At 34.4% G+C, this 26,205-nt stretch overlaps 1 protein-coding gene and 2 pseudogenes across 1 annotated transcript in view; all 3 read left to right on the top strand.

Annotated features, from left to right (window-relative positions):
* The first annotated feature begins 2,532 nt into the window (after positions 1-2,532).
* Positions 2,533-4,757, top strand: LOC108192740 (pentatricopeptide repeat-containing protein At5g66520-like; annotated as a pseudogene).
* On the top strand, positions 4,429-8,910 carry LOC135146783 (probable phospholipid-transporting ATPase 4; annotated as a pseudogene).
* Positions 8,911-10,240: 1,330 nt separating this feature from the next.
* The window catches only part of LOC108192386 (formin-like protein 20), a 35,951-nt gene continuing 19,986 nt past the window's right edge, over positions 10,241-26,205 (top strand). Inside the window, exons 1-8 of the mRNA XM_064091998.1 lie at positions 10,241-11,750; positions 11,834-13,830; positions 14,033-14,153; positions 14,858-14,929; positions 22,588-22,722; positions 23,915-23,965; positions 24,140-24,221; positions 25,343-25,437. Of these exons, the coding sequence (XP_063948068.1) occupies positions 10,788-11,750; positions 11,834-13,830; positions 14,033-14,153; positions 14,858-14,929; positions 22,588-22,722; positions 23,915-23,965; positions 24,140-24,221; positions 25,343-25,437 (3,516 nt within the window). The 5' untranslated portion in view covers positions 10,241-10,787. The remainder of the gene's footprint in view (positions 11,751-11,833; positions 13,831-14,032; positions 14,154-14,857; positions 14,930-22,587; positions 22,723-23,914; positions 23,966-24,139; positions 24,222-25,342; positions 25,438-26,205) is intronic.

The raw sequence follows: 26,205 nt of genomic DNA, 5'->3' as shown, positions 1-26,205 counted from the left end.
AAGTTACCTGAAAGATTGGTATTCTCTTACAAAAACAAGGGTGATGTCATCTGGCCTCTTCACAGAGTTCTGAATTCTGAGGGATTCAGTTCTCTAACAAAAATATATGGATCTATGAAGAGGACTGGAGGATTTACACCACCTGCAAAGCAAATGGTACTAAAGAGAATCCTTGAGATCAGGAAGGAATGGAACTCAGATGCTAGTCTACAAAGAAGGCTGAAAATTCCTTACACTGGAAAGAAAATTCATCATGAACCTACTCCAGTCATGGAATTTAGGGACAATCAAGGTGTTAGGAGATTTTTCAGACCTAAAGATCAACTCAAGGTTGCTAGCTTAAATACTCTGAAGACTCTCCAATCCAAACTCAACAGACAAGATAGTGATGAAGAATGGTTCTACAGGATCTTTCAGAAGCAAATCAATATTCTTGAAGAAAAACTTAAGTCCAGAAGAAGAAGATCTTCTAGGAACAAGTAACTGCTCAGTCTAGAGGAGCATAATCATCTGTAATCTTTTCTAACTCTTGTATTTAAATTCTGCATTTTATTTTATTAATGTTTTTGTTATCATCAAGTGTAGAATTTATGTCTGCATCTTCTCCAGTCATAAATTGGGGGAGATTGTTAGGAATCAATAATTTTTGATGATAACATAAACATTTTGTAACATGTCTTACTTAGAACCTTTATCAAATTTCAGTTGTAATTGTTATGTTTCTTGTCTTTGGGAATTATCAACGGATGGGTAGAATAGGATGGCTAATTGTAAATATCCAATGCCATGTAATTTTATCTAAGTGAAGGATATTCAACTGATGAGATGTAACTATTCAACTGATGAAGACTGGATGATGTTTCAACTGATGAAAATCAAGCATTCAACTGAAGACAAAGTGTTCAACTGATGATGCTGAGGAATTCAACTGATGAGACTGGAACAGCATTCAACTGATGAAGTTTGTAATTCATTCAACTGATGAGCCGGGCATTCAACTGATGAAGTCAAGAGCAGTTGAAAGTAACCAGAACTTTCAACTGATGAAGCAAAGAGCAGTTGAAAGTGACTAGAGCTTAAGTCTGACAAATCACATGGATCGAATTACACTAAAATAGACATGGAAGCCTAATTAGGAAAATAAAGAAGAAGCAGAAACATACTTATCTCATGCAGTGCAATCTGGATCAAATCAAGATGATGGTCAAAGATGAAGACATCTCAGAAAGCATGCATAAGACAAAGTTGTGCAGCATTGTTTTTAGATTAGAGTGCATTTTGTAATCTAGCTAAAAGCTTTGTAAAACTTGGAGTATATAACCAAGTTAGTAGCATCAGTTGAACTTGTTCAAATTACTTGAGAGAAAAATCTGAGAGTTAGAACTTGTTGAGTGATGAACCAGCAGCTGTGCGAATTGTAAACAATCCACAGATTCTTCTATATAAAATCTCACGGGTGGATCATTCAATCCACCCGTATTTTTAATACTTGGTGTTTTTCTGTTTACTGTGTTTTTAGTGTATCATTCTTGAATCTTTTAAATTTGTAAAAGATTGTATTCAACCCCCCCTTCTACAATCTTTCTCATAGTTGGTGTAAAATAACACAAACACGGGAGAAAAATATAATCTTCACATGGTATTGATGGATGAAAAGGTCAATAAATTAACTATTAGCGTTATATGTCTATTGGTTATTTTCTTATAATATTTGTTTTGTTCATCAGACATGTTTTTTGTTGTTAATTTTTATATGGTTTACTTTGTATACAGGAAAATATTATTCATGCAACACTTCCCACACTATATTTTTTCTCTGTTCAAGCAACACTTCCCACAATATGTTTTTGCTTGGTTCAAGCACCTATTAAGTGAAGGCTATTCATACAGTATTAATAAAAATAAAGGTTGTTGCAACCAAGAATAGTTATAGATTGATATTTTTTTGGATAATCAATCCAAAGAAATTGGAGAAACGAGTCACTAATATACCACTGCATGTATTTGAGTTCACAAGTCCCGACATAATTAATGTTCGTATTAATAACAATGATATATTCTCAGGTGTTTTTTTTCCATTCAAAATAGTATATATATATATAAGTGTGTATGTGTATATATATATATATTTTTATATATAATTTATTTTATTTTATAAATATTAATTTTGAAATATTAATATAATTTTAATTGACCACCGTAAATTTATTTTTTTTTACGAATATCAATTTTGAATCGCGGTGAAGTCAGTTGTTTGAGTTGCTAGAAACGCGAGGGAGCCAGAATCAAACATTCAAACTACATATATGTTTTAAGATTCTTTAAAAAATTTCAAATTATGATGACGAGAATGGATGAGGCAGTTTAAGTTGGAATAGTTTGAGCATCTCCAATGGTAAAAGCCCTTAGTTAAAATTATTTAGATGGCGCTTATTTGGCATCTACGTGTCACTTTCAAAGATCATGTAAAAAAATTTGAACTCCAACCCTCTCTCCCCTTAGCAAAACATATAGCCATCCATGTTTGGTTGGCTATATTTGTCGATCCAATAAAGTCTTTAGGTATAAATTTACATAAGCATGGATATAGATAATCTCATTGGATTAATCATTAGAACCCTTAGCAAAAAATTTACATATTCTATATAGCCAATGAAAATAGCCAACCATTATAATGTTGATTAAAAGAAGCTGGAGAGGCCTGCAACAGTACCTCTTTTTTCTTCTGCAAAACTGCCACACACACAAACAAGTGCAACAAATACATGCACAAATTGTGATCAACGGCTTCACTCAGAAAAACTTCATGATTGTTGATCTCCTGGCACTTTACATATCTTTAGGCCATTAAGGAAAAGCCCATCAAGTTTTTAATCACCTTGATTCTCCTAGCACTAGTGTTTGGAACCAATTAATCAGAGGTTATTCGAGGTTCCGGATGCCTACTGAATCGATTAAACTCTACAAACAAATGGTGGGTAATCAAGTTAAGGCGGATGGGTATACGTTTTGCTATGTTGTTACTGCGTCTGTCAAGGCGGTGGCGTTGCGAGAAGGGATGCAAGTGCATGGCAGGGCTTTGATTTGTGGGTGGTGCTCAAATGTTGTTGTTGAGACAAATTTGTTGAATTTGTATCTAGTGGTTGGGGAGTTGGATAGGGCGCGGAGGATGTTTGATGAAATGTTTGAGAGAAATGTCGTGACGTGGAATTCTTTGGTATCGGGTTATGTTAGGTGGGGTGAGATTGATAAGGCTTTTGAAGTTTTTCGTGAGATGCCGGAAAAGAATGTTGTTTCCTGGACAAGTATGATTGTTGGTTTTGTCAAGGACGGCAAGTGTAAGCGAGCTTTGTCTTTGTTTTATGACATGTGGAGAGCTTGCGTAAAATATGATCAAGTAACATTGGTTGCAGTATTGTCAGCTTGTGCTGAATTAGGTGACTTGAAATTGGGAAAGTGGATTCACTCTTATCACATAGTACATGGGGATTTGGATGTTAAGAAAGATGAGGATTTGGTGCCGTTACATAATGCCCTCGTACATATGTATGCTAGTTGTGGTTTTGTTGATGAATCTTTTAAAGTATTCAAAGCAATGCCAAGGAGAAGTACTGTTTCTTGGACAAGTATGATCATGGGTTTTGCAAAACAGGGTCGTGGTGAAGAAGCTATTGATGTTTTCAGGTGGATGCAAAGATTTGGAGATGATGATGTGAGACCTGATGGTATTACACTACTAGCGGTTCTCTGTGCTTGTAGCCATTCTGGTCTTGTTGTTGAGGGGCGTTATTTTTTCCAGAGTATTCAAATGTGGCGTATTCAGCCAATGATTGAGCATTACGGATGCATGGTTGATATTTTAAGTCGTGCTGGACATCTAGATGAAGCGCACAGACTTATTATGTCAATGCCGATGAAGCCAAATGATGCAGTATGGGGTGCTCTTCTAGGGGGTTGCAAAATTCATAAGAATGCTGAGCTTGCTTCTCTTGTAGCTGAGAAACTGATTAGGGCGCTTGATCATGACGAAGCTGCTGGTTACCTTGTGCTGTTATCAAACGTATACGCCACTACAAAGAAGTGGCAAGATGTGGTCGATGTAAGACGGATGATGGTTGAGGACAAAGTAAAGAAAACTGCAGGGCGAAGTTTGATCCAATTAAATGAAATTATCCATGAATTCATGACTAGTGAACAAAAAAATCAAGATGCACATATGGTTTATAGACTACTGTCGGATGTGACAAAGTAGGCAGGAATATTTGATGCACAACTGGGTATTGTGGCGTAAATAGATTAAGCTAGTTATGATATTCATAAAGCCAACCTACGTGAAGCTAAGGAAGAACTTGAATTTTTACAGTTGCTCGAATTAAAGGGTTCAATACTCAGTACAGTGAAGAACAAGAGAAGTGGATCAAACCAGCAATGAACATGTTTAAGATTAATGTGGATGACTGCCGTTCTCTAAGATACTGGAAAGTATGGATATTGTTGGTAAGTATCGACCTGACTGGCACAAATGAGCAGCATCTGATTAGAGTCTCGATGTAACTTACAGTTGTGGACACAAGATTGAATCTTGCAAAGTTAATAGGATTATGAAGTTGTAGAAAAACATAGATTTTCCAGGTTGGGTTGATAGTTTTGCATGTCAGTATAATCCTAGTGATAGCCCATATGGGGATCATTATCTGTCAAATGCTATAAAGAATAACTGCTTATCGTTTATTTGTTAGATGATAGTCTCTTTATCACACTCATTTATTATTATATATATAATATATAATACTGCAACATGAGTTTTCATGAGCCATTTTAATCCACGTCAGCACTGTGTCTTTCTGTTTTACCTCCTTTCTTTGTGTGCTTAATATATACATCAGACTTTTTGACATTTATTTCTATGACTTCTACCCCTCTGACTCCTCCACGACACTGTTTTTACACTTCCGGAGTTCCAGTTCTAAGTGCTGTGGAGTTGAAAATACCTTAAATTCAACGTCAATCTATTACAGAAGAAAAGGGATGAATAGGAGTTTGCGACTACCTCCGGTGGTATCTATATAAATTATCTGGTTATATAATCATGGATCAGCCGCATCTGTTTGATAAAACGTGTGAATGGTTTCATATTTTTTGTCATAATGAATTGTCTTTCAAATATTTTTTATATTATGCTCGTAATTTCCTGTGAAATCATAATATAGTGCGTGCTTCCAGTCGAGTGATTTTCAATTTTTCATGAAGCTGTTCTGAAGGCCTGATAATTTGTCTCTCTTTTTGCTTGAATTATACTCTATATGGTATGGCCACTTCTCTAACTTCTTGGACCAATGCAGCAGATGGTCTCTTGATCCCAGTCAGATTCTCCTCAGGGATTCAAAGCTTAGAAATACTGCTTATATATATGGAGTGATAATCTTTACCACTTACCAGCCCTGACAGCAAAGTCATGCAGAACTCTATGAAATCTTCTTCTAAAACAATCAAGGTTAAAAAGCAGATGGGCAAAATTATATACGTCTTGTTTTGCAATTAGCTCAAAAAAGCTTTGCTCTGAAGACCAAATACTCAATGCCACATTCCTGGTATTTACCTGCAGGTGATAAAGGTTTGTATAATCCTAACCATCCTGACAGGTCTGGTTTTTATAATCTGATCACTGCTCTGATCCTTTATGGATACCTAATACCCATCTCGCTTTATGTTTCTCTTGAGGTTGTCAAGATCCTGCAAGAAATATTTATTAACCAGGATTTTGCACATGTATGATAAAGAGACAGGAACTCCTGCTCAAGCACAGACTTCAAATCTAAACGATGAGTTAGGCCAGGTAGACACTATTCTCTCTGATAAAACTGGAAACTTTGACTTGCAATCATATGGAATTTCTTATGTATTCCATAACTGGAACTGCATATGGCATCTCTTTTAGTGATGTAGAAGTTGTGACATCAAAACAGATGGCAATGGACCTTGACAAGCAGTATAATGATTTAGCGAAAAATTATTTGCACAGTAACGACACAGGTTTTGAAATTGGGTTTGGTTTTCATCAATCAGTAATTAAGCTTGAGAATATTGTTCATTCTAAGGTTGAAAACCTTCACAAACCTATAGTCAAATGGTTTAACTTTGAGGACAGCCGCATCACGAATGGTAATTGGTCAAAGGAACCCCATGCAGAGATACTTTTGTTATTCCTAAGGACACTTGTGATTTGCCACAAAGGAATCGCTGAGCTAATTGAGGAGACTGACAGCTTTAAATCTTTAATTATCAAGCAGCATCATCAGATGAAGGAGCTTTCCTTGTTGCATCAAGAGAACTTAAATTCCAGTTCTGTAAAAGGACTCAATCAAGCATTTCTGTGCGTGAAAGACATCCTTTCTCTACAGGATACATTAAAAGGTCAGAAAGTATATATTTATTATTGTTGTCCAGCCTTGGATTAGTTGATTGACAATGACACATTTTCTGACAATATTCAGGGAGTTAAAACTTCTCAATCTGCTGGATTTTACAAGCAAAAGAAAAGTAAGGGATGAGGATGGGAAGATTTGGCTGTTGTGCAAAGGCGCAGGCAGGTATTGTTCTGCACTTCCTATATTATCTCAATTTATTTCTTATTAAAAGAAAGAGTTAATTGAAAAATGCACCCTCGAACTTTGGCCCAAATGCACTTCAGTCAACATACTTTCAATAATTGCAGTTTGCAACCCCTTACTATTTAGTGCGCGCGATTCACATCCTTTCCGTCAAAAGATAACGGAGCTGTTAAAAATTTAAGGTAATTGCGGAAATTAAAAAAAATTAGAACACTAAACCCAGTAATCATCAATGAATTACAAAGATTAACGAGATAACATCAAAATCTAATAAAACCAAAAGGTATTGGTTTGGTTCTCTGGTGATTAATCATACAGACTTGTGGCTGTACAGCCGAAGTCCCCGTGGATATAAGTATTCAGTTGTGCTGAAAATTTTGGCCAAAAGTGATAGGTAAGATGAGGAGCCTATCTAAACAATCTGCCTTTTGAAGTATGGACTAGAGTCAGTGGAGCCTGATTGTTAACAACATTAAAGTAAATCAAACTTACTTTTTTCAGCCATGTATATATCTGCATGTCAATATCCCCTTTTGTGTAGCATGCATATAAATTAGGGCTGAAATTAGATTTGTTGGCCCCATTTAGATTCCCTTCTGCTATATCTGAATTGTGTTTTGAGTAATTAGAGTTTAATTAGCAAATACAAACATATATAGGGCATATATAGGGTAAATTGGGGAAGAAGACCGTTAAAAATGGGTTTCCCCGTTATACCCCCGACCTAAGTAACATTAATCATGGATACTTATCGGTCTTGGATGGAAAGGATGTGAATCGCAGCGCACTAAATAGTAAGGGGTTGCAAACTGCAATTATCGAAAGTATGTTGACTGAAGTGCGTTTGGACCAAAGTTCGAGGGTGCATTTTGCAATTCACTCTAAAAGAAAATCATGGTTGATGATCTGTTTTAAATAATCGTGTTTGATACACAAAATCCTATTAAGTATAATGGACCATGATAAATAATTCTCTTTCTCAATATAATATTAAATTATATTGTATTAGAATAAAATTCCATGTGGAATTCTTAAGTTGATCTGAATAGGAAAAGTTACAATAAGTATATTTATATCATTTTGTCTTAATATCTGGTCCCGGATAGAACGGGTTTATCTCCACCTTGTAGTAGTCTCACTCTTAATATTAATTTCTAAAAGAGTGAATTTTGAACTTGATTCTAATAATAATATGGATGATAACAATACACCTATATGAATTGAAAAATGAGGTTACCATTTAATAATATGCATCGACTTCATCTTTTGAGCTTAGAATATCTAGAAGGCCTTGGATATAATATTGGAGCAGGAGTGGTTGTCTCGGTTTGTTACTTATTCCTCTTGAATAATGGTAATAAATATGAGTTTAATTCTCTTATGTTGTTTCGTGCATGTATGTTTTGCTCTAAATTTGGGGTATTTGCTGATAAAGCTGTGTTTTTTTTAGTGTTTGGGGCAAATAGGTGATCATAAGAACTGTGGCTTCGAGTAGTAAACACTAATCTTGGCGGATTGAGCTCAATTTATGGGACAATTAGGTTTTTTCGGCCCCATCTCTTTAATGATTGCTTTAAGATCACTTGTAGAAAGAAAAAAGCAAGTTACTAATTTTAGAGTCAGAAGAGAGGGTATTAATTAGATTATTAGAATTAAAATTTGAAAAATGTATTTCTCTCTTTCATGTATATGACTGTAAATATTGAGCTAAGAGTATCAAAAAAAGTTTTCATATAATCTTGGTACAAGGTAGCAATGAATTGTTACTTATTCTTGCTTGAATAATGATAATTGATGTGATTCTGATTTGATTATAGTTTTTTAGTGGGGTTTTCTGCGTGCAAGTTGTGGTAAAAAGTTGTTTTTATGTTAATTTTTTGAAATGGTTTACCGTAAGAGCTGTTTGAGACTTGCAGTGAAAGCTTTTCTTGGAGGACTGTGATAAATTTATGGAACAAGTCAATTACCTTGGAGGGAAGAAAGAAAGCAAGCAATTTATTTTGGAGTCGGAGCTGTAAGAGCCGGCAATTATCATTTATCAGTTTATCATAATAGGAATTTAAAAATTCTAAACAGCTTCACCAGATCAAGACCAAGCCTTATATATCATTATGTAAATTTGTTTCATAGCAAGCGTAGTTATATTTATCTGCAAAACTGAAGCATATATGATGCTATAAATTTATAAATTAGGTATTTTTGACACTTGTTGAAAGTGAGTAGTCAAGTCCCAAGCCTTTTTGTATGTTGTAATTTTTGAAAAGAAGCTTTTTTTAGAAACGAATTGAAAAGTTTTTGTATGTCTTTTTAGCAGCCTAATCCGGCTAAAGTGATGTCTTTGTTTTCCCTCATTTTATAGTTGTAATATTTTTATGGCTATTTGAAAGATAATTAAATATTTCAAAAATGATGATTTGCTTTTTTGTGTTGAAATGTTGCAAGTATTGCCTATACTATGTATTACTCCATCAATCCATATTCATATTATTTATTGATTCAGGATATTAAGAGCATACTCTAAATTCTGCATTTTATAGTTTTTAATTTTGTGAGTGACACTTACAAGTGATTTTTAGTGCCCAGTTTAATTATATATAAATTGACCCGTGCAACCTTAATTTTATTCCAATTTTAAGTACCGAGAGTATTAGCAATATTAATCAATGTATTTTTGTCTTCCCAAAACTTAACAAGTTGCTAGAGGTCAAAAGTGAGGAGATATTTTTGGCGGGAACCATCCCGTGTGAAAGAGGTAATTACTCCCGAATTGCAAGATAACATCCCTTACTAAGTACAAATTAAACATAATTCTAAATAAATTTAACCGTATTTTGAAAATAAGTTAAAGACATTGATATTTTTGTAAATTTCATCAAAAAGTTTATATAGAAAAGATAAAATAAAATTCTAAATAAATTTAATTTTTTCCCCTTTTGTTAATATTTACATGAAAAAAAAATGAAAGAATCGTTTGAAATTACTTATTTGAATATATAATTAGTTTAGCTAACTTAGTATCTATGTATTTTTTTCATTTCGTTTTATGCTGTTTTATTTATTTTCATTTCGATATTTATAAAAAATTATATATGAAATGTGATGATAGTAGTTGAAAATGGGGTGCAAAACCGGGCAACATATTCTGCTACTATTTTTTCTTTTTAAATGTGGTATGTTAAATTTAACATGATTTGGTCGAATATAGCATTTATAAATTGGACCAATTTCAGTGGAAATTATATTTTTTGGGTGGCAAATTTGAAAATTTTGAAATATTTTGGATATTTTGGAAATTTCAAATTTTGGTTGAAATTTGACCGTATTTGATCGAAATTATATTTTTTCGACCGGATTTTTGAATTCTACTACTTTATATTCGAACATCTCTATCTTGGTCGAAAATAACCATTTTCGATCGTCAGCATCGACCAGAATCTGAAGGTCGAAAATAGCCATTTATATTAATGAGAATTAAATAAGAAACACAACATAGGTTTTTTCTAATAATTTATAAAATATGTTACAGATTCTAAATATTACACACTGCTAGGCCATAAGCCTTTTCCTTCACTCATAGAGCAGATACAGAGCTTCAGCTTTTGTTATTCTGTTTGCACAGTATTGTATATTTCACAACTCTGCTGGGAAGTTCTATTTATAGACTTGCAGAGGATTATGTGATTGCTCACCTAATTTAAGTTGCTAATCTAATTAGATAAGCTATATTTAATACCAGCCTACTAAAATGACTGATGACCAGCCTTATTTCCAGCAACTAGGTGCTGTATATTCTCCAGAAATTTTGACCTGCATATGTGTTGAGTGTGTATTGTTCAGTTCCATATCCCAGTTTGAAACTAGCCCACCTTATTTGTAGGGATGTATATCTGGTGCATTTTATTTTCAGAGCTGCTGCGCCTTGTTGAATTCTGCCACCTCTGTTATACACATTTCAGCCTATTTCATGGGTTTACTGCTTTTATTTTCTTCCACTCAATTTATAATAAGCCATCTGTGGAAGAGTCTGAATTGCATTCCTTGACATTATATGGCGTTGTTTAGACGTTTGTTTTATCGAAAACCTCCTGACAGGCTTCTAGAAATCACCGACAAGGTCTACGGTACAAAACATTTATTTATTTGAATGAGTTATTGCATTTATTCATATATGTTTGTATGTTCTATTTATGGGAGAGTAATCTGCATGCAGTGTTTGACTGTTGTTTGTCTCGCAACGTTATGGAAGAAGACGAGTACAAGGTTTACTTGGGTGGCATTGTAGCTGAGCTACAAGACTACTATGAAGATGATGCTTCTTACATGGTTTTCAATTTCAAACAAGGGGACAACACAAGCCTTGTCTCTAGTTTCTTGTCTAGCTATGGTATGACTATCATGGAGTATCCTCAACATTTTGAGGGCACTCCTTTGTTACCCTTGGAAACTATCCATAAAATTCTTCATTTCTGTCAAAGCTGGTTGTCATTGACGGGTCACCATGTCTTACTAATGCACTGTGAATACGGTGGCTGGCCACTCCTTGCTTTTATGCTTGCAGCACTCCTTTTGTATCGTAAACAGTATGATAGTGAGCACAAGACTCTTGAGATGATATACAATCAAGCTCCTAGGGAACTTCTTTATCTCTTCTCACCTCTAAATCCACATCCATCTCACCTCAGATATCTTCAGTATATGTCACATACAACATTGGGTCTCCATTGGGCGCTTGTCGATACTCCTCTTGCCTTGGATTGTATCATATTTAGACTCCTCCCTTTGTTTGATGGGGGGAAAGGCTGCAGACCAGTTGTTCGTGTTTATGGACATGTCCCTTCTTCAGCTTCGACCAATAAATCATCCAAGCTTTTGTTTTCTACTCTCAAGACACGAGAAAATGCTCGCCTCTATAGACAGGAAGAGTGCCAGTTAGTGAAATTAGATTTTCATATCAGGGTTCAAGGAGATGTTATTCTTGAGTGTGTTCATCTAGCAGAAGATTTAATAAGGGAAGAAATGATGTTCAGAGTCATGTTTCATACTGCTTTTATTCGCTTAAACGTGTTGATGCTAGAGCGCGATCAAATTGATGTCTTGTGGGATGTCAAGGTCCACTTCTCAAAAGACTTTTTTGCAAAGGTATAATATTGTTTTAGTTGCATGTCCCTTTTCTGTATAGCTACTAGCTATATAACTTAATTGCATACTAAAATCTGTATCAGGTACTCTTTTCGGACGCAGATGTTCCTCCATCTATTATAAACACACAAGTGCCAAGTACCTTAGAAACTGAGTCAGAGAGTGCTTCACCTGATGAGTTCTTTGAAGTAGAAGAGTTATTTAGCGATATAGTTGATGCACATGATGTAAAAGGGGACGTGTTAGATACTCGTTTAATAAAGGACAATAGTCCAAATGAAGTGGCCTGGAAGGAGGATTTAGAGCCTTATGCATTTCAAGACTGTGCATCAGAAGATGGGAATCACAAGCAGGATGATTTACTCAATTCAGATATTTTCCATGAACTGAAGCCCCTTTTTCTTGACAATATTTCTGGAGAATTATACATCACTAGACATGATAATGATACACCATGTTCTTTAGAAACAGAGATTTCTGATGTGTCTGGCATGTCAGAGATAGAAAAAGAACAACCAAGGGAACCAGATCACTTGGAGAGATTCAGAAACAAAAATTTACAGAAAAAGTCAGATGTTGATGCAAGTAAACAAGAAAGGGAATCAGATCATTTATTCACCAAAGGAACATTCCGATCTAAATCAGTCACTGATTCCCCTAATTCTTTCAAAACAAATAGCCAAGGTTCTCAGAATAGCTCTCTACGACAGGCAAAAGCTGATAAGTTATCCCCTTCCAACAAAGGTCCTTATGCTAATTCATTGCATGTTTCACATCTACCATCAAGACATAATAGTGCACCCCCCATTCTAGTCCATGCAAAGGATACCCAATTTAAAGGTGATTCACACACTCTGTTTTGCATGATTTCCAAAATGACCTGTATAGACAATATACATAGAAAAAATACATCTTGTCCACCAGTGTTAGCCGTGTCAAATCACATCACCTATGAACCACTAGCTCGACCACCTCATTCTTCATGTCCTTCCATTCCATTGACCCATGATGTTGAAAGACCCCCAATTCCCACACTTGGTTCTTCATCTCAGTGTCCCACTCCTTCAGTGCTGGTTGCGCAACCACATACATCAACTTTTATGGTGTCTTCACAACCTCTAGAGACAAGTTTTCATAAATTTTGTGAGCCTGGATCTCGACCAGGAGATTATGGGCCTCAGCCTCCACCGCCACCTCATAAAACCGTAGTCAATGAACTCGGACCCCCTCCTCCACCACCAAACCTTATAATTTCTACATTTCCTCCTGAATCTGGTCAAGGACCTTCATCTCCGGGACCTGCCCCTCCGCCACTGCCTAAGGTTGTGCCAAGGTCTATTCCACCTTTAGGAGCTCGCTTTAGACGCATGTACGGAAGAAAACATTTAGGACCTCGAAAGAATAGCATGAAGCCACTTCGTTCTTCCACTCAGTCTCCCACTCCATCAGTTCCGACAGTGCCACAACCTCAACCTCATGTGCCAACCTTCATTGTGTCTTCACAACCTCTAGAACCACCTCTTCCTAAACATGGCGAGACTCGATCTCCACCTCATGTATCACCACCTCCACCTCCAAATCCACCTTCTAGAGTTGATGGGAATGGACCTCCTCCTTGTCCTGCCCCTCCTCCACCTGATGGTGGCCTTGGCCCTCCTCCACCCCCTCCACCTCCTGGTGTTGGCCCTGCCCCTGCTCCACCCTCTCCACCTCCTGGTGTTGGCCCTGCCCCTCCTCCACCCCCTCCACCTCCTGGCGCAAGCCCTGCCCCTCCTCTGCCTCCTAGTGCTGGGCCACCACTCCCTCCACCTCCTGGATCCGGCCTTGCCCCTCCACCTCCCGGCCCTGCTCCTCCCCCACCTCCTAGTGTTGGCGCTGGACCTAGACCTCCTCCCCCTTCTGGCACTGGCCCTGGATCACAAAATAACGGCCCTTCAGCCCCTGCTAGTAAAGGCCTACAGAGGTGGAAACATTTAGGACCTCGAAAAACTAACTTAAAGCCGCTACATTGGAGCAAGGTTACTAGAGCATTGCATGGAAGCGTATGGGAAGAACTACAAAAGAGCGAAGATCCTCAAAAGTATATGAAATTTCTCTGGCTTCTACTATATCAAGATACTTCACTTTTAAAATAGTGTTTTTTCTTCGCATTTTAATATAATATATTTACTCCTCTGTCAAAGAGCCTGGGAAACTACTTTACTTGAAAATAATTTGCACAAAAGGTTACGAGCTGCTACTCAGTAGTTGTTTACTTATATATTTTTATTGTCTTATCCCAGTGAACGAGAATTTGATGTTTCCGAAATAGAGACCCTTTTCTCAGCTGCACTCCCAAAGCCAAAGAATTCTAAGAAATCTGATGGACACAACTCTGCTACAAAAATGGAAACAGTTCAGCTGGTAATGGTTCTGCATTTTGTTTGATCTTTCTTCTTCTTCATCGGGTGTGTCAAAACTACGCTTTATTTATCGAGATCAAACTTTTATAAAAACTCGTGTTTTCACGCAATACTCTTGATTTTCAAAGCTTACCAAAATATTTTGCAACTTTTGGTGTCTAGAGAATTGTCTGTCTCGGGGAATGATTAAACAAGTGCCAAAATTGCATATATCATGGAGTTTTTATATCTGCTTGCAGAGGCGTCTTCAGGGGGAGTCTCCCCAGTTATTTGTCTAGAGCCTCCATCATACATGTAGTATTAATATTTATAATTATTAGTTATTAATTATATTCAATAAAATTATTAAAATAATATCTATACTTCTCCCCAAACACCAGTCTAGGAATATGGACACTCAAAAGCAAGAAGAATAATAACTTTTTAGCTTTAACTTGAACTATTTTTATGCTTTGTTTCTTAGTTAAGAATTATTTTTACTATTGAAAATTTTTCATGTGATTTTAGTTCAAATTATGGTAGTCAAAAGACTTAAAACTTGTGTTCAAATTGAGCAATCTTAGTATTGTTATAAGATTTAATCGATATAAACTAATATTTTCTGGTCTAGATGTCCAATTTTTTGTTAAAAAATATCAGTTAGTTTTTTTTTTATATTTTACATTGTTTTAATTTGCTAATACAAGTTCTTGTTTTACACTGTAGATTGAGCATAGGAGGGCTTATAATACTGAAATTATGCTCACAAAGATTAAAATGGGACTTCATGACATGACGGTAAGTTACTTTAGTTGTCTCTGCTGTAAATAGTTATGCTTTGTCTGATATGGTCTTAGTGATTTTATAAACACACACATGTATAACATCGCGCTCAGTGTACAATAGTTTTTAGCGTGTCACCACTGAGATGAGAACAATATTGTTCTGCTGTAATAATACCACATTCAAAAACTGAACTTTTTTCAAAATAATTGTTGTGCACTTTCTAAGAAGTACAGAACAATTGTTCTCATTGTTCTCACAAACAAAATGTTCTCCACCTGAATCACTGCCTACACACACATATATATATGTACACACATATATATATATACTCCAGTACAAACTCCTTACTGTACAAACGTACAAACCAGTGATTATAACAATAATATTTAGTGATTAGCATATTTTAATTTAACAAATACATACATACATTCATCACCACCGCCACCACAATCACCTCCAATCACCACCACCACGACCACCCCACCCACCACCACCACGACTGCCCAGCGCCACTCTCTCTCTCTCTCCACCATCCACCACCAACCACCACTGCCCAGCGCCTCTCTCTCTCTCACCACCACCCACCACCTATCACCACCCACCACCACCAACCACCACCACCACCACCACTGCTAGCGGCTCTCTCTCTCTCTGGTTGTTCCCTCACTGATTAGTGCTATACACACACAAACACACACATTCACCACTGCTTTTCTCATCTCCCTCAATCGTGTCTCTATCCCTCAATCGTGTTTCTAGCACTGCCCTTGCGCCGGCGTCGCGGCTGCCGCCGGCCGCGCTGCACCACCACTCGGCTATGCCGCCCCGTAAGTGCTCCCCTCCCCTTATCTCTCCATCAGACCCTCCTGGTAGATTTAGTGATTATGTTCAATCATTTAGTGATTGTGTTCAAGTCATTTAGTGATTGTTTGTACGTTTGTACACTAAGGAGTTTGTATTTGAGCACTTGCCTATATATATATGAGTAGCACTCTATAACATACCCTCTTATATGGAGTTAGGTAACAGATTATTATTAATATATACATAATATATATATATATATATATATCAATTATATTCTTTATGAAATATAATTACAAATTTTGATTATTAAATTGAAAACAAAGTTATATAATTTTTTTATTCCAAAAATCATCAAAAATTATGCAATATTAAAACATGATTTTATAATAGAATAATAATCATCCAGAATTACTCTGTTGTAAAATCAGTTTCGAAAATAAACTTTTTATTTCAAATTTAAAGTGTTAAATTACTTATAATAGATATATGTTATAGTATTCTATATTAGTATAACATTTTATATGTATTATATAATAGAATCTATAATAACATTGATGATCTATAATGGTGTAATATGTAATTCCATATAAGAAGTACCTCTCTGGAATATTGGCCTATATATGTATATATGTATGTGTGTGCATGTATATATGTATATTTTTTTTGCTCTTAAGAAAATAATAAGGAAAAGGGTGCAATAATGCTGATAGAGATATAAATGGGCATATTAAATTAAATTAATATCACATAATGACCCAACCAATCATAATATTTAATTATAATTGCCTTAATAACTTTCATTTATGATGCTAATTAATGTCATTTAGATTAAATTACCTTTCAATATGAAGATCCTTTGATTATATAGAAAATTTGGAGGTGTGCAAGAGAATATACATGACTAAATTGTAACAATTACAAATATTAATATGTAGGGCAGTTTCTAGTACTCAAAAGAAAAAAAATCATACTATTAATTACAATATAATCACAACAATTATCAGAGTTCAAGTGTTGGCAGAGTTCTATTAAGAAAATTATAATTAAGTTCGATTCCTTGCCACCTTAATAGTCATAACGAACCTTAATGGGCTATTGAGAAGGGGGTGTTAGCTCTTAAGATTTTAGGAGAATTTATAACTTATCATGATAAAAGCATTAGCATAAGTTGCCATTCCCATCAAATTGATGTTGGTTCGTTATTATTAAAGAGCATGAAGTTTGTTACTAGAAGCTTGTGACATTTTGGTGTCACAGCTTTAGTAAAAATATCGGTTATTAAGAGGGCATAGGAGTGGAAATCAATTTTTAAGAAAACATATTTTAGGAGTGTCAAAGGATTATGAACCGAAAGACAATCCACTTCACTAAGGTCAGCAAACTGGATAAGCAACATATCTGAATAACATTAGGGGTCGTTTGGTTCGTGGGTTTCTGGAATGAGATATGGGGTTTGTCCATTCCAAACCCATACTTGGTGTTTGGTTGAGAAAAACAAAATCTGAAACCCATACCTTAAATCCCCAAGGTATGGGTTTTTGATACCCAAGTGGGGAGGTGGGTATGAGATGGGGGTATGAGCTATATTCATTTTTTATTTTTTTCCCTCTCTTCAAGTAATAAAATATTAATGTTTGATACAAAATTAAATCAATGATGCAAAAATATATGACAATAATAATTTTATTAATATTTTTAATTAATATATATTAATAACTTATTTTTTATAAAAATTATATATATTGATTCCAGCACTCAACCAAACACATGATATCAGATATGATACCTCAAACCCATACCAGCTTAACCCGATTCCTCATTCCAACCCGATACCACTCCTCGAACCAAACGACCCCTTAGTGTTATCAAGTGGGTGGGGTTGGGCTATATCAAGGAGACGAAGTTCAGCTAGGAGTCACGAAGCAAAACAATCTCTCAACAAGAAGCATACATATCATTATAGTCATATTTAGCAAAATTGAGCATACAAATCATGAGTGCCGGGGAAGCCTGCCTACAAGCAACAGGATAAAGAGGGCATAAGGTTTACCAGTTGAATAAATAATCCACGGCTTTGTCCTATGAAGGACAGAAAAATTAAAATCAAAATGTTTGTTGCGAGGCTTTGAACGAAATGAGTTATTGGACACTAAAAGAAATTTATTGATGTATAACGGTGAAGTAATTCATGCCTGTCAATATAGATTAAGATCGTAAATTAATTATGTTAATTTCAAAAGGACTATCAATTGATAGGCATGGTGCTACTTAGAAAGTCACAAAAAAGCACACACAAAGATACACACACACACGAGTCTGGTTCCCTGCCAATCGATTGTTGCAGTAAACTATCCGTGGTCTTTTATAGCTGATAGACATTAACCCTATATTTTTTCTATGATGGCAGTGGGCCTAGAAGCTCATCTCCGCTTTAGACACCCACACTCACCTACTCTAGGGCTTTAGAAAAAATAAAACGAATAATATGTTGTTAATAATCAATGGTGAGGGACCATCTCCCTACACACACACAGATATATATATATATATATATATATATATATATATATATATATATATATATATATATATATATATATATATATATATATATATATATAGGCTCATGATCAAATAGAAACCACTTTTAAAATAAAAACTAGAAACCAATACAAGTTAGTGATATTCGCAGCACAATTTAGTGATATTCTCTTTAGGATTTAGTGATATGTGTTGTAAGAATTAGTGAAAACTTGCAGAAACAGCCCAGAATCTCCATATATGTTCGAAAAACTGCTCAAATCTCCAGATCTGTTCACGTTTTCGATTCAGATGGTGGTGACGGTGGTGGAGATGGTGGAGGTGAAGGTAGAGATGGAGGAAGGATGATTGTAGCGAAGGTGTGGGTGGCTTGAAGTAGGGGGTTGAAGCGTTGCCGGAATAGTGGCGACTCCGCCGCGTTTTGAAGTTGAGCCGAGGTGGAGAAAGAAGTATGAACGGGGCTGAAGGAGGTTGAAGCAGCGACCAAGATGGGGTTGGTGCAGATGGAGGTGGAGATTGTGTTGTTAGAGAAATAATGGAGGTGGAGATGGAGGGGGCGGGCGGCATAGAGGTGGTGGTGGTTATGGAGGAGGTGACGACGGATGTGGTGGCAGTGGCGGATGTGGAGGTGGGGTTGGTGAAGATGGAGGTGGAGATGTTGTTGTTTAAGAATTTAGTGGTATTTGCTTTAGGATTTAGTGATATTTCAGCTTGGTTTTTAGTTTCTAGACTAAGGAGGTTTCTATTGGAGTAAAACTCTCTCTCTCTCTCTCTCTCTCTATATATATATATATATATATATATATATATATATATATATATATATTTCGTATATAATTATAGGCTAATGATTAAATACATACCACTAAATTCGAACCATAAATACGAACTAAGAGAAACAAGGCCTATATGACATAACCCACCCCCTAGATGTCATCACCCACCTCCTAGATGTCATCACCCACCCGGAGCCCACTCCCGACCCTACTCAATCCACTTGGGACCCACTAAAGTCTCCCTATGGCTCCGGACAGGACTCAGAGGGGCTCCAAACAAGCTGAAGAGCTAATACTATACCCCACCCCTTCCCACTAGGGCCCAGCCCCGTCCACTAGGTCGCACATAGGCCTTGCCAAAACCCACCTCGGGGTCTCGGGACCCACAAACCTCCCCATACATCTAAAAGCATTGGATCGCATTTAAGTTTGTATTTAGTAGTTTGTACTGGAGTAAGCCTCTATAAATACACACACACACACACAGATATATATATATATATATATATTATATAGGGGTGGGTTTTGGTACAAACTTACAAACTTTATGCGTTCAACACAAATATAATTTGAGTTCAACATTTTTTTAACATATTTTGTTGAACATCGAGTGAAATTGTGTTGGAGATGTACATAAACTAATTTTTCAATGCAAGAACTAAGTTAAACGTATTATATAACCAATATTTATGTTTCTAGACCCTACCCATAACCGAGAGATATAGTTTAAGCATCTTTATAGATATATATTCAACACAATGATAATTAGTGTTCTACACCCGATGTTGAACCCCGATTACAAACGTGTTGAATGCACGATTTATTTATGCGTTATTTTTAAAAATTGTAATGTTTTTCAAGAATTTTCAACATGGATACTTTCGATAACTAAGGATTAACACGATGGGAGAATTAAAACAATTCAAAAAAAAGTTTGTAAGTTTGTAACTTAAAATTTTTTTTATTTGATCCTATCCCTATATATATATCATATCAACGTAAAGAAACTAACTAGGACATCAATATTAAATTCCAAAAAGTGAGTTAATGAGTAAAATCATTCATGTGAATGGAGACATAAGGTCGATATTGTTAACGAGCAATCAAGGGAGAATCTGTCATGGACAATGTTGTGAACCTAAATGAGAAAAATCACAATACTAGAAAATGTCTTGCAAAGAAACAACAATGGGTCATCTTGACTTCGCTTATATGAGAATTTAATTAATTTGGTTTGAAATTTATTCAACCAAATTCTGGACTTGTTCATTTTAACTTACAATGCCAGACAAAAGGAAGCTAGGCCAAATGCAAATCTCTTCTTTGAGATCACCATGAAGAAATCAAAGTGTTAAATTTTTCGAACACCAAAATCAAAGTGCTAAGCATATGTCATGTCATGTGGACACTAAAGGGTTTCGAGACTGTTAGGTCCAGATACGATTGTAGAAGGGGGGGTTGAATACAATCGTCACAAAATAATCGCGGCGGAATAATCTGATTTGAATATAACTTGTTAATCAGATTTTAATTAATTAATATAACAATGTTTTAAGTCGTTATATAATTAATACGGTTCAGTTTTAATGTCCACTAAAGTTCGCAGAATAAATTCGACAGGATGTATTCTAACTTAGTGATTAAAACAACCGAGTGATCAGAGCACAGAAAACTGTGGATATAACGAATAGCAAGTTACTAACAACTTGAAAGTTTACAAGGCTTTGAACAACTTACAAATAAAGAGGTGATTGGCAAATCACTTGAACTAGTATGACAAAGGTAGCTATGACAATCCCAAGAAGTGCTATGACAATCCAACAAAGTGCTATGACAATTACATGGGAAGGTATGACAATCTAAGTCATTGTCATGCTACAAATGAGAAGGTATGACAATCTAAAGGATTGTATGTAAAATTCGGTATGACATGCACAGAGCTTGGCCACCAAGTTAGTGTGGCATGACAATCTTATACATTGTCATACCTACTGATTTCGGTATGACAATCTGTGATTGTCATGCCTAGATCAGTCGGTATGACAATCCTAAGAATTGTCATGCCTTCTACCAGAATGAATATACCAGGGTGCGGTATGACAATCTAATTGATTGTCATGCCGTGCCCAAAACCAATAAAACATTAGATTTTCTTTATATAATTAATTCAATTATATAAATTCATAAATTAAATTAATTTAAATGTGAATCAATTTAATAAATAAATTATATAACCCATATAATTATTTTGAGATGTGAATTAATTAATTAAATAATTATATAGTGCATTTTCTTCAGCAGCAAGTCTTCTGACTTCCTTTAAAAGATATGATTCTTTGTCTTGATTGAACGACCACCTATTGTTGATGCAGAATATTTAATCTGAGTAGCTGAAACACAAATGTACTGTCTGGTTCATCTGTATCTAGCTGAATCAAATATTCTTTATTAAATAAACATTTGAGATGTGGCTTGTTTGTCGAGTCTTCGTCTTCGTAGTTCTTCTTCATAAGTAGAAATAGTATGGAATCTTCTGAATAAATAAAGTATTAAAATTTTATACCTTCTGGACTTCTGGACGTGCTACAGAATATTATTTGTGCACTGAGACTTGAACATATTAATGAACTTATTTCAGTGGTGTGTAGCAGCATCCTGAAATTCTTCAGACATATGATTTTAATAAATCATTTGACGTTCTTCGTACGGATTCCTTCAACAGTGCTTGCTATTTACTTAGCTCTCTTATCATAGTTGAGTTGATACCTCTTTAATTACTAATAGGCTAAACATGTGCTTTTCAGAGACATAAAACACAATGAAAATAGTAACTAAAAATGTGAAAATTCAGAATTTTTCGAAACCCATACAGGATCCATGCGAAAATCAATATTTAATTCTTGGATTAGATGTTTACCTTAAAGAGCTTTACGATTTGGCTGTCTAATGGAGGTCCAAGCTTTAATGATCACCACGTATCTCGTCATGAAACGATACATGTCTTGAAGGTATCCACACAAACGATCTTGGAGGATGAACGTGTACTAGCACCCGAGTCTTCTTGCTCTCTCTCAAAATCTGCCAGGGTTTTGTGTGTTTTATCAAATAAAATATAAAAACTAATTTAGGCTTAATGAGACCTTATATAAAGAGACGAAAAAGACTTCTAAACCTAAAATGATTTTGAAGTTTTAATAAATCCGAATTTCCAAATTATTATAGATTTAGTCTTATTTAATCATTCAACAACTTAATTTCGATTTATTGATTAATTTCAATATCTTATTTATTTAATTAATAAAGTCACACTTAATTAATCAATAAATAATTCGAATTATTGCTACCTAATCCAAATATAAAATTAAATTAAATAATCCTCTAATCATTCTTTGTGTGATCCTTTATTTTATTAGTACATTGTCTATAATTTTAATATCTTTTTATTAAAATTATAAACAATGCGTGACATCTAGTAAGACGTCATTTCTACCCAAGTAATAATAATTAAATCAGTGAGAGATTATCAAATTTGTCTCACTTTTACAGGATGCAATATTGACAATGGATGATACAATTTTGGATGCTGATCAAGTTGAAATTCTTATAAAATTCTGTCCAACGAAAGAAGAGATTGAGCTTCTAAACGTGAGGTCCTTACTAAATTACCATTCTATTTATCTTGCAATTTTTTGATTAACCATTCTACATTATAAGATGTGCTTTTTACACATAAAAAGTAATTTGTAGATGAAGGATACATACTTTTCTATGATCATATCATTTTTACATTTTGTTTAATTTTTTTTATGTATCGTTACAACACAGAATTATACTGGCGACAAAGAAAGATTAGGAAGGTGCGAACAGGTCCGTGTCATGAAATTGTGCTTCTTCTTTTGCTTTTCCTCGCTATGTTTGTTCATTTACATTTGCTAGGGCTAATTCCTATATGTTGTTTTATTCAGTAGACCCTTGCATGTGGAGACATTAGCTCTTACTTTAATGATAATTCAAAATTTTCTTATTTTTGAAGATTCTACAACTTGGGAAGATTTTTCAGACAATTTGAAATCGATTTTGACAAACCCTTATTCTCAGAGTAATGTCATAAAAATTACTGATCTATTTGAACCATTTCCAGGTTTAATTAGTGCTGATTCGATTGCTAGTTCAGGAGTTACCTGTCTATCCAGAAAAAGACCATAGGTTGAAACTTCTCTTTTACATTATAAAGAAAACTAATATACTCGAACAGTTTATCTGGTTTTTCTTTACTACATGGTATCAAAAGTCAGGCTGAGGACTCATGCTGGCATTGGTCTGGAGTTCGATTTACTTGTAACACCAGTATTTTGAATATAATTTGGACACTAAGACAAAATATTTTTTAAACAATGAGAACCTCGTGACCCACTCTACAACCCCACAAAATTGGGTTTTTAGGTGAGAGGGGCTTGAAATATAATCTAATATCCTACTATGTCTACTTAAAAAGATACCTTGATATTTTAGAAGAACTGAAAACTTAAGAGTTAAAACTTATAAGTAGTTTGATGAAGAGTGATCTTTAGCACTCCAAGAGACAATACTCTTTATTATCCATAATTTCTTCTTTAGAAACATAAAGTTAAATTTCAATATTTTATTTTTTCAGTGTTTATTAATATGTTTTCATGTTTATAAAATAATCTTTTTTGCAATACAGTTTTTTTTGGAGCTGATGAGGGTCCCGCGGGTGGAATCCAAATTAAGGGTTTTTCTTTTTAGGATTCAGTTGAATACCCAGGTCTAGTGATACTTGTATAAACCTGATAAAAAATCTCACTTATTCATTTAATATATAAATGTGCTTAATGTTTATTACTTATTTCAGATTTCAGATTTCAAGAACAATTTAAATGTTGTCATTGTTGTATGTGAAGAGGTTAGTCTTTGTATTTAATTGAGCATCTCAATAATGCACGTGGGCCCTTAAAATCTACTAAATGTATTACAGTTTGCCTTTACAATTGAGTATTAGTTTTTGCTTATAAATACTACTTGATCTCGATATAAAAGATTAAGATAGAGTTATCAATGTAATTTTTCATATGTTTAGGTTCGGAACTCCCGCAAGCTGAAAGAAATTATGAGTAAAATATTATTTGTGGGAAATACCCTAAACCAAGGAACAGCCAGAGGTAAGAAATCAGTTATCTCTGTAGGCCTTTGCATATGGTTTATAATATGAGTTTTTTTGCTTCCTTATCTCTTGCAAAAACTATAATTTTCTATTCCTCAATTAATGTTACTGTCTTGATTATATGTTTATGATTAATCATCCCCTTAAAAGTCATTTCAAATCTAAAGACTTATGAACAGATTAAGTTGTTGGTGTAGACATCATAAAATAATTTTATCTTCATATTGAGAATTATTCAAAGAAAAACTCATTCTTGCATCGAAATATATTGAGGATGAATTGACTGACTTTTGTCAAGAACTTAATTAACTATCTCAAAGTCAACCATTTATAATTTTTTACTTGGTGTCCAAAACATGCAAATTTTATTGGAAAAAAAATTATTTTTTCTTGAAACTAGATGTAACATTGTTTTTAAAGTCTATTAAGATTAAAAACTATTTGTCATATGCACCACTAGAAGAAATGACAACACTTTACATCAATGATTAGTTTATGGAGAGTCAAATAGAAAGATTTCCATATGTTTAATTTATTTTATAAGTTTATGCGTACAGTAGCTTTCAACTTTTGCAGATTAATAATTACCATATTATATTCTTATATGAAACTAAAACATAGAATGATCTACACAGTGTAAATGGTACATGAATAAGATGAGCATAAGTCCCTTTAACATTTAGAAATTGTTTTACAAACTTTTAGGAAATGCCTTTGAATATATGTTCGGGATGTTTGCTTGGACTACTAAAATGATTTTAATAAATAATAACATAGCATAAACATGAATAAGATTCTATTCATCTTCTTATACTTGAATATTCGAATGAAGTAATATGTTAAATTTAAAAATATTAGGCTGCTAGAGAGTTTGAATAAATTACAACACCTGGGGTAAGTGAATATACAATCACAATTAATCCAGAGTAACAAATACTCAATCTAAAAGTCTATATGCAACAAGAAAAAAAAATACATAGTGATTGGATTCAATTAAGATGTTATTATTTGAAATGTTTTGAAAGATATTTTGATTATTGCTCGTGTTGGATGTATAACGACAATTGGTCTTCAACTTAGTATGTGGACCAGGGTTTCATTATGTCTCGAATTGCACAGGTTCTGCAGTTGGATTCAAGTTAGATAGTCTTCTAAAACTCACTGAGACACGTTCTACCAACAACAAGATGACATTAATGCATTATCTTTGCAAGGTGCGCAAAACCTGTATTCTATTTGTACAATTTATCAACTTTTATGTTTCAGTGTAAGTCTTATCTACTACATAGTTGTTTAATTTTCACGTATTAAACTGTGTGTATATATATTATTAAATGAGACCAAATATTCTGATTACTTTGAATAACAATATTGTTGTACTACAAGTTCCTTATCCGCATACTGTTTATATTCACCTTTTAGTGATCTGGTGACAAGATTATTTGTATGCAAATACTATTTTATATTTCTAAGAAGAACTGTTATTTAACAATTCAATCAGTAGATAGATTGGGGGGTTGAATACAATTTTGAGATTTTAAATTTTTTTATGCATGTAATTAAATCATGGAACAAGAGAATCAAACTGAAATTTAAGAAACAAAGCTCTTTAAAAATTTTAGGAGGGTATGTGTTTTCACCTGAAATATTTTTATATTGAAGAACTTTTATGTGTTATTAAATACAACTGATACAAAGGAGAATTAAGAAATTGCTTATAAAAGATTGTGCTAACAACTTTAAGCAAATATCTCAATTTTTATATGGATAGATACAATGAAAATGAAGTACATTACTTGGTTAAATATCCTAAGTTTATAACCTTACTAGAAAACAAATAAAGTACTTTCCATATCTAGTAATAGTTTCTCCCATGCTCATTCATTTAGCATGTGCGTTGTTGTAAATATTTGTCTTGTGAAAGATTGCATTTTTGACTTCCTCTTCTCAGCAGCAAGCCTTTCTTCCTCTTTTTTAAGTTA

The sequence above is a fragment of the Daucus carota genome, chromosome 4 (assembly GCF_001625215.2).
Source record: "Daucus carota subsp. sativus chromosome 4, DH1 v3.0, whole genome shotgun sequence".
NCBI lineage: Eukaryota > Viridiplantae > Streptophyta > Magnoliopsida > Apiales > Apiaceae > Daucus > Daucus carota.
Note: the sequence above shows the minus strand (reverse complement) of the source record. Positions and strands in the feature narration are given on the sequence as shown.